The sequence below is a fragment of the Eptatretus burgeri genome, chromosome 3 (assembly GCF_056783735.1).
Source record: "Eptatretus burgeri isolate ZD-2024b chromosome 3, Ebu_testis_v1, whole genome shotgun sequence".
Taxonomy (NCBI): Eukaryota; Metazoa; Chordata; class Myxini; order Myxiniformes; family Myxinidae; genus Eptatretus; species Eptatretus burgeri.
The window spans coordinates 75,060,465-75,070,119 of NC_140963.1; the positions used below are offsets into that span (position 1 = coordinate 75,060,465).

General features: G+C 42.1%; 1 protein-coding gene across 2 annotated transcripts in view; it reads right to left on the reverse strand.

Moving 5' to 3' along the window:
- THRA (thyroid hormone receptor alpha) overlaps window positions 1-9,655 on the reverse strand; it is a 246,977-nt gene that overhangs the window by 73,693 nt on the left and 163,629 nt on the right. The window contains exons 2-3 of one of the 2 annotated variants that reach the window (XM_085874009.1): window positions 3,815-3,865; window positions 2,917-3,114 (exon numbers count right to left, since the gene is read on the reverse strand). In XM_085874009.1, the coding sequence (XP_085730135.1) occupies window positions 2,917-3,114; window positions 3,815-3,821 (205 nt within the window). In that variant the 5' untranslated portion in view covers window positions 3,822-3,865. Of the gene's footprint in view, window positions 1-2,916; window positions 3,122-3,814; window positions 3,866-9,655 lie in introns of those variants that run through there. The other variant, XM_085874010.1, reaches the window with a different exon arrangement.

The window sequence follows — 9,655 nt, forward strand, 5'->3', positions numbered from 1 at the left end:
AGAGAATGGTTCTGTCGGGATGTGCACAGTGAGAGAGGCCATGTAATAACTCACCCTTTTCTCATCTTTCTTTCTTGCTTGCTTATCTACCCTTCCGGTGATGATTCTGATTTTGTGTCAATGTGATGTATACGCTAAGTTAAGTCTGAATAAGTTCTAATTGATCGGCTTAACTCTGCACTGTTTCTTTGCATTTATAAATAACTGCATTTCTTTTGCTGCACTTCACCCATCCTTGCTTTCCCTGCTGCATGTATTTTAATATATTAAATCCCTTGCTTATTGTGCCACATACCTTTCCTCACCCTTACTGGAAATAAATTATTTATTTTTATAAATGTACCCAAGCTTGTCGCGTCTTTTCCTCCATTGTTTCAGCAATGTCCGCACGTAATGTTAGCCAGGAAGTTCTACCCTACCGATTGGCTCCACATGTTAGCCGGTGCGTACTTGGCAGCTCTGCTCAGCTGCACTTGATCAGGTAAGTTAAGGCAAGTACGCATCGAGGGCACAAGCCCCCCTTGATACCGTTGTACCTCAGCTCACCGAATGGGCAGCTGCTCGTTTTGCAAACTCCTGACCACGTGGGCCACTGCAATTCCCGAGTGGATGAGCACGTGACATACAAACCCACAATGGACTGCTACCAATGAATGGACTGTGTATCTAGATTACATTATTTTGTACAATGATGGGAAAGACATATCTGGGGCTTGTGAATGTACATGGGTAAGTTTAAAATGATGACATTGACTACTAATCATGTTGAAGGGTGGGAGCTATAGGAGCTGTTATAAATATATTATTGGGTGGTCGCTAGAGTACCCTTATTGTCGGGTTTTCCGTGTGTGTGTGTGTGTGTGTGTGTGTGTGTGTGTGTGTGTGTCTGCAACGCGAGGCTCCACAGCACAAACCAGCAAACCGATTTCGATGAAACTTGGCGAGCAGGTGCCATATGGGCTGGGAATGTGCGCGGTTGAGTTTCCCTGTTGCTATGCAGCGGCCGAAAAACCGCGTTCACTATTTTCAATACTTGTCCTACAGTTTTGAATGTGGAGAAACGAGACTTCAGAATTAAACACTTCGAGATATTTTGAAAATTTCACTTGAGCCGATTTTTGATTTTGGTTTTATTTTTCAAATGGTAGTCCTTCAAAAATAGGGCGTCTATTTACCGTCATTTTTTATGATGGGCTTAGGAAAGTGGGCGGAGCTGAGGGAAAGTGGACGTGGTTGAGGAAAAGTGGGAGTGGCGTAGGAAAGTGGGCATGGCTTATGGAACGTGGGCGTGGCTTATGAAAAATAATGTGTGGCTCAGGAGGTGGTCAAACAAGAGCATTGAGAGAAGTTTATCGGGTTTTCCGTCTGTCTGTCTGTGTGTGGGTGTGTGTGTCTGCAACGCGAGGCACCACAGCACAAACCAGCAAACCGATTTCGAAGAAACTTGGCGATCAGGTGCCATATGAGCTGGGAGTGTGCGCGTTTGAGTTTCGTTGCTAAACAACCACCCGCTGCTATGCAGCGGCCGAAATACCGCGTTCACTATTTTCAATACTTGTCCTACAGTTTTGAATGTGGAGAAACAAGACCGGAATTAAACACTTCGAGATATTTAGAAAATTTTACTTGAGCTGATTTTTGATTTAGGTTTTATTTTTCAAATGGTAGTCCTTCAAAAATAGGGTGTCTATTTGCCGTCATTTTTTTTATGAGGAGTGCCAGTTGGCAAAATACGCAATAGGAAAAATCTTGCCAGGCAGAGGAACAATTGTATGTGAACCAATACTTCTTGGCAATGAATCTTTGTCGGTGGATCGGTCAGAATGAAAAGCATCGTATCCAGCACTTCGATCCTAGCGGATCCCTCGTCGCCTACTGGCTTGTTTGTTTCCGGGGCCACAAGATAAATTAAACTATCATTTTTGCATCCATTGCTCAATGTGTGTGTGTGTGTGTGTGTGTGTGTGTGTGTGTGTGTGTGTGTGCGTGTGTGCGTGTGTGCGTGTGTGCGTGTGTGCGTGTGTGTGTGTGTGTGTGTGTGTGTGTGTGTGCATCTACTACCTACAGTCATGTGAATGTCAACGTTAAGTTCAGGGTATGCCCAAACTCTTCACAGAGCATAAATGCTCTCAAGCCAAGTCATAAATGTTGCGAGCTAAGAACTAGCCTGGCCAGATCAACACTTAGTCACAGTGTTATAATTTAGGGCAGGAATTTGGAATTTGGCCAAGAAACTGTTGTACAATGACCTATACACTCGTGAAAGTGCATGTTGGTATCCCAATTGTCTTGGAAAATCATTGGATTTTACCAGCTGCCTGACGTGGTGGTTAAAAAAAAAACATAAATTTATCCAAATATTATTAAGTGCAATCTTCAGGATCATTCTGCCACATGTTTCTCATGAGACCACATTTATTTGATTATTTTGTGTGCAGCAAAAGGCCGCTGTTTTTCATTGCTGGAAACAAGTGGACTATATCTAGAGCAATCATTTAGAATTTAGCCACTGCGTACAGCAGATAACTTGCCTTCTGTTTGTCAAAAGATACTGTGGAATCTTCAATGTCCACAAACGAATGCAAGCAGACAATTCCTCAGCATAATATCCTACCGAGTGACAGTGTACTCATTCTTGCATTGGCGGCCTGTCTGGAAAGTGCACCAATCTGACAGTTTATAGTCAGGTTGGATATTCGAACCCATTCAAAAAAGCTCAAAGGTAAATGGACTACTTCTGCACTGTCTTGTCAGATGGTACATGCAGAAAGGAATCAGCATAAGACCACTTACACTGCAAAAGTTCATAAATGTGTGACACTATGTCAGTACTTTTGGTCAAAAGAAATTGCTATGCCATTCACAGAGAAACAACCTTACATAGCTCATTCAAAACTCACAATAAAACACATGTACCCTTTATCTTTCTGACTCCGGGTGGTAGCTTTTCATCAGATCGAAGTGCTTCTCCAGAGGGGCTTCCATAGCTGCCGCTACCATCTCCGGCAGAGCTCGGAGACCAGCTAGGAGCCCCCTCACTTGAGTCGGTCACGTTGTCCTCAGGGGGTGGCTTGGCACGTCCCCTCGTTCGCCCGGCGCGCACGGGCAGGGAACCTGTCATCATGATGTGCAAGCCAAATGGACAGTAATCAAGCAAAATATTCAATGGTACATTTTCTGTGGACCAACTATTTACTTGAATAAAATACCACCAAGTTAGTTTTCTATTGTTGACATTGGATGTACAACATTTCAATATGCGGAAACAGGTCCGTTCTAACCCGCCAGTTTGAAATGAGTTGTATACTGCTATATCTGCTTGACCGTAGCTTTCAGAGTATAAGGCACGCAGCTGGACATGTTATTACAAAGGGAAGTTATCTATAATGGAAATGTATTCTACATCCAGACTCAGTGGTGTTATGGTTACAGCGTGCGCTAGGGCTAGTCTGGGAGGTCGGCAGTTTGAACCCCGGCCGAGTCATGCAAAAAGACTTTAAAAATAACATGTGCTGCTTCCTTGCTTGACCACCAGCATTTAAAAAGGATACGGCACAGACAAATAACCACATGCTAGCATATATAGCACAGGGTTACACTATTGGCCAATCATTGACTTCAGGTGTAAATTCCATGAAACCCTCCCATCCACAATAAAATCTTATTACCACATTAGGTTATTTCTCTTCCTTTTCACCAATGGATTTTCAAGTGCAACAAAGCTTCAGACATTATGGTGTCCTCATTTAATATTTTTGTGAAATAAAAGATGGCTTTAATAACATAGCACAATAACAGGCATTTAAATGCGTACCTGCCATCACATCTGGCTTAATGTGGAGGTTTCATTTTCAGATTAAGCATTCTGGAAAGAAAGAAACAAACATAATTAATATTATTAAAGAAAACCAATAGAGTGCCACCCTTTTGCATTCGTGACAAAGATACCGTATTTGTGTTTGAGTCATACATATCCAATTCAATGGCATCCTAATGTAAGTAGTACAGAATATGCAGAAACATACCTGAAAACATCTTATTTCCAGAAATCAAGAGAAAACAAAACAGACTTAACATTTCATCATCAATTTTATTGCAAAAGGTTGGTGGAGTTTCTGAGGACCTCAAAATGAGATTAGATTCAAAAATAATTGCTCATCGTCAGCTTTCACAGATTATAAGGACGGTTAATTAAGCGAGGGCTCTTGTGGTTAGCAGACACACACATTAATTCTTTCTTCTTTTTTTTTTCATTTGTAAACTGAAACAAGTTTCAATGCATTCAATCCAGAATGATTCAAAAGCATCAGTTTAAAGTTATTTAAATATTGCATTATGAATTATAAAGAGAGTGAGTTTGTTTTGGTGGTGTAACGATAAAAAGAATAATCCAACCTCATTGTTCAAAGTACAAGTTACCATCACCATGGCAACACCATTAAAGTGCATACCCAGACTTTAACCACAAGCTCACTCGTCACATCAATGGAGCTGGCATTTATTTGGTGGGGGTTCAAGTTGGATGCTTCAGAGATAAAAGTCTGCACTTTATACGACACGTGTAAATAATTTATTTAACAAATGCATTAATCACTTGCATTATGGGTATGATTGTGGACAGGTGGTGGTGATGTTGCCTGAGGGAGCCCTTTGCACCCAGAAGTGAGATCACATACAGACAAAAGTAGTTGCATTAAAGATTTAGATTCTAAATTTATTGACATCAAGCTCGGGAAATACTACATCACGACTGAATTTTATCAGTAAAAACCAAGATGGGTCAAAATTAAATTAAATGAGGAAGTAATCTGGCAACCATGCATTATCTGGATTACATTAGATGTATTAAGTGGTTGGTAATCTTCAGGACTTCAGGGCAACTTAGGAAGAATGTTAAAAGGCAGTCCTAACTAAAAATTCACTTTCTTCGAGAAACTCACACTTAACTTGACAAACTGACAAAGACGAGCATTCCTCCACTTAAAATTGCCAAAATAATTTTTTTTTAAGTGATGATTTTATCCATTGCGTAGCTGCTTGCTGCCAGCTGCTTTAGGTGTTGGTACCTCTCTCACAAGCCATGACACTTCAGCAAAGGACTTCTGTGACTCCTTGAGACCGACTCAATCTGTAAACTTTCCTACCCAGATTTCTGTCAATGACAAATCCTACCTTATGGTTTTGGTTATTAGCATCTTCCCAACAAATGTATCCTGCCTGCTCTTCCTCTGCTCCAATTAGTTCCACGGATCATGCACTGAGGAAGGTCAACATCTCTCTAGCTATTCTCAGAGTACAACCCCAGTGCCAGCGAGTTTGGCAGTTCACTCAGGCAGATTGGCAGGGACTACAAGCATCCATTGAACTTCAGCACTGGTCTCCTATATGTATCAGCCCTGATACTAACTCAGCCTGGAAATTCTTCCATGGAAACTTGTTCTACTTAATGCACAGATTCATCCCATCTCGTATTAAGTTATCATATATACCCATCCTCCCACCCTTGGTACACTGAATCCCAGTGTTAGACAGTTGCCTTCAATCAACTTGTCATATCCTCCTGGAGGGGAAATCTGACTGGATACAATCTCAGCTCATTCCAAAAAGCACACAAGTGGCTGTCCAGTCTCAGGAGAGCCAGAAAACAACACTTGGCCAACGTCAAGTTTGAACTTCATCATCGCAGTCGACATCAAATCCTTCCTTCTCTATAATGGCATGATCATCAATGTGGTTTTACACAAGGTCACTCTCCCTTTAACATGCTGCTTCTCCTCTTCCAACAATGGATGGAGGCCCTCAATGTCAGACATGAGACCAGGGCCATCTCTTTTGACATATCTTGTGCTTTCAATACAGTTTGTCATCCTGCCCTGCTCTTCAAACTCTCTGCCGATGGCACCCATGACCTACTCCACAGATGTCTGACTGACTTCCTCTCCTCTCATATGTAATGGGTGCCTCTCAACGGGATATGGAAAAAGCTAGAGTGCTATAAGGCAGTGTTTTGGGCCTCGTCCTATTCCGAATCTTCATCAACAATTTCTCTGACTTTCTGGACAATCCATTTTATCAATATTTCAGAAAGGCAGAAAGGAGCCCTTTCCCTCTCTGCAGGCCTTGATAGATTCATGAGCTGGTCAGCTACTCTGAATATGTCTTTCAATCCTGAAAAATCCATCTATCTATCTATCTATCTCTCTCTCTCTCTCTCTCTCTCTCTCTCTCTCTCTCTCTCTCTCTCTCTCTCTCTCTCTCTCTCTCTCTCTCTCTCTCTCTCTCTCTCTCTCTCTCTCTCTCTCTCTCTCTCTCTCTCTCTCTCTCTCTCTCTCTCTCTCTCTCTCTCTCTCTCTCTCTCTCTCTCTCTCTCTCTCTCTCTCTCTCTCTCTCTCTCTCTCTCTTTCTCTCTCTGTCTGTCTCTCTCTCTCTCTCTCTCTCTCTCTCTCTCTCTCTCTCTGAAAGAAACATCTGTTAAACCCTCCCATCTATGTTCTTAACAATCCTGTTGAAGAAGTTCAATCACTCATACTTTTGGGCCTCACCATCAGCGATGATATTTCTTAGTCAATGCACACCTCTAAGCTGGTCTCCAAAGCCATTCGCTGAATGGGCACCTCTGCCATGGAAAGTCCTTCATTGGCACATCTGACCTCTTATCAACTACAAGCCCTTCATCCCCAGCTTGATGGAATGTACTGCTCTCCCATTTAGGGTGGTGTCCCTGCCTCAAACCTTGTTCAGCTCAATGCCATGGAAACCAAGGCCTTCAAGATCATTGAAATCTCCTGTGATAGAGCTGAGTCTATGGGCCAATCACTTTCACGTCGGAGAGAGGTCAGTCGTATCTCTGCTTTTCACCACCTACTTTTTGGTCTTGCACCCTCTGCTCTTTCCTTGCTCGATCCCCACCAGGTTTCTGCAGCACGCACAAGGTCTACCAACAATCCCCTTCTGATAAAACTCCCCAAATCCAGCATCACTGCTCAATTCCACTCATTCATTCCTCTTTTTTTCCTCACCTGTGGAATCAACTTCCACATTTTCTTCAATGTCATTCTTCCCTCCAGGTTTGAAGATAGAACACCACCACCACCTCAGATCATCTCCAATCCAAAACTATGATATTCTCTAAACCCGTTAACAATCCCCAAGCCCTCCTCTTTCCAACTTTCCTATTTTCCTTCCTGAGTTTGCTTCTGTATCCACCTTGTTCACCCTGATGTGCTCCCCTAGCCTTCATTCTTTCTCACATCCCTCATCTTCAAAGCCTCTATTTTATCCCTCAACCCTGCTGTTGTGTGTTTCTCCCTCTCCTACTGTACATTTTGTTCTTTTGCATCCTGATGCATTGTATATTTCAGCTCCTCCTCAAACTTGACTATATACATATATATATATATATATATATATATATATATATATATATATATATATATATATATATATATATATATATATATATATATATATATATATATATTAGCAGGGATACCCGTGCTCCGCACAGGAATCCCGTGGATGATGGTGGGTCTGAAGGAGTATATGTCACAGTTAATTGTAAAATTGTAGAGGCTGCCACACATACACTGACACATACACTGACACAGACAGACACACACACACACACACACACACACACACACACACACACACTTTTAATAGTGTGGATACAATATTCACAACATAGAAATCAAACCCGATCGTGTTTATACACCGCACAGCGTTTTATATTCGCAACACAGAAATCAAACCCGATCGTGTTTATACACCGCACCGCATTTAATAGCGAACGTAGTGAGCTTCATACTCAACGCGTGCACATGAGAGAATAGTAAACAACAACAACAACAACAACAACAACAACACCACAATACCCTGGCAATTTGGAATCCGTGTCGTCGGCTATGACCCTTTTGCTTCCAGTTTTTGTCATGGGGAATGATGCGTCCCTAGAGATAAAGGCATCGTCAGAGACATGAAAGACCCAAATATCAGACATGGTGTATATTTCCTCGACTGATTTTAATAAAGATAACTCCCGCATCATCAAAAAATAATTTTTAATCGTGATTTACATTATTTGATCGCTGATCCTGAATCCAGGCCAAAGTGACGTAAAAACGTTATACAGTAACAATAAAAATAGGTTTTATAACCATGGTTATAGCAATAATGAACAAAGAAAATGTTAATAAAATATGACTTACAGATGATTATTATGTCATTATACGGCATAATATACATACGGTCATTTTTGCAAGTGTGTCGAATGCATCAGTCATAATTCGGAAACCGGGAAGTCGGAAGTTATTGTCTTCAATTGACTGTAGTATTAATTTCTCATTCTCTAGGAAATTGCGTTGGTCCCATGTCAATCGGCTGAACTTGAAAAATTAATGTTACGCAATCAGGTGATGACGTCATAATTCGGAAACCGGGAAGTCGGAAGTCATTGTCTTCAATTGACTGTTGCATTATTTTTTCATTCTATTGCAAATGGTGTTGGCCCCATGTCAATCGGCTGAACCTGAAAAATTAACGTTACGAAATCAGGTGATGACATCATAATTCGGAAACCGGAAGTCGGAAGTACAATTCTTTTACATTGGGACACTCCCGGGTACATGTTCTGTCAGCATGTGAAGTTTGGTGAGGATCAGTGCAGTACTTTTCGCGTGCATAGGTCACAGAGAAACACACACACAGACACACTTGCAACTATATATATATATATATATATATATATATATATATATATATATATATATATATATATATATATATATATATATATATATATATATATATATATATATATATATATATATATATATATATATTTTGTTACGGTTGTGGAAATTCGCATTACACCATAAAGAGTCCTCAGGTGAGATATATCGGTAAGTCCATGTGTAGTTAGCCCAAACCCGTTGTATAGTGGGAATATGTGTGATTCATCTGGCTGCGACGCTTTGAGTTAGCCATTTTTCTTTCTCTATTGTTATTTTCGACCATTAAGCCACCATCAACAACGCCCCAAACAACTCCAGCAAACCGCCACTACCTTCACCTCCACAACCCAACCCCGCAAGCATCGCCTCACCCGCCATTCTCAAACGACGCCCGCCAACCACCAAACAACCATGTCCAACCCTCACCACAACGAACTCCACCAAACCGCCACTACCTTCACCTCCACAACCCAACCCCGCAAGCATCGCCTCACCCACCATTCTCAAATGACGCCCGCCAACCACCAAACAACCATGTCCAACTCTCACCACAATGAACTCCACCAAACCGCCACTACCTTCACCTCCACAACCCAACCCCGCAAGCATCGCCTCACCCGCCATTCTCAAACGACGCCCGCCAACCACCAAACAACCATGTCTAACCCTCACCACAACGACCACCACCATCTTCGCCACTACCCGCACTTATGAACGCCGTCCACCACGGACCACGCGGCGATGATTTCCGCGGTGGAAACCGTCCAGGAACGCACGCAGGATTGCCAGAACAAAAGCTCTTGCGGAGCCTGCGCGGACTTTTCCCGCCTGATCTTCCCTGCGCTTTGGAGTGGAGGAGGGGCGATGCAGGTCAAAGGTCAGAGGTCATGTAAGGGAGGGGTCTCATTTTGGGGGAATAATTC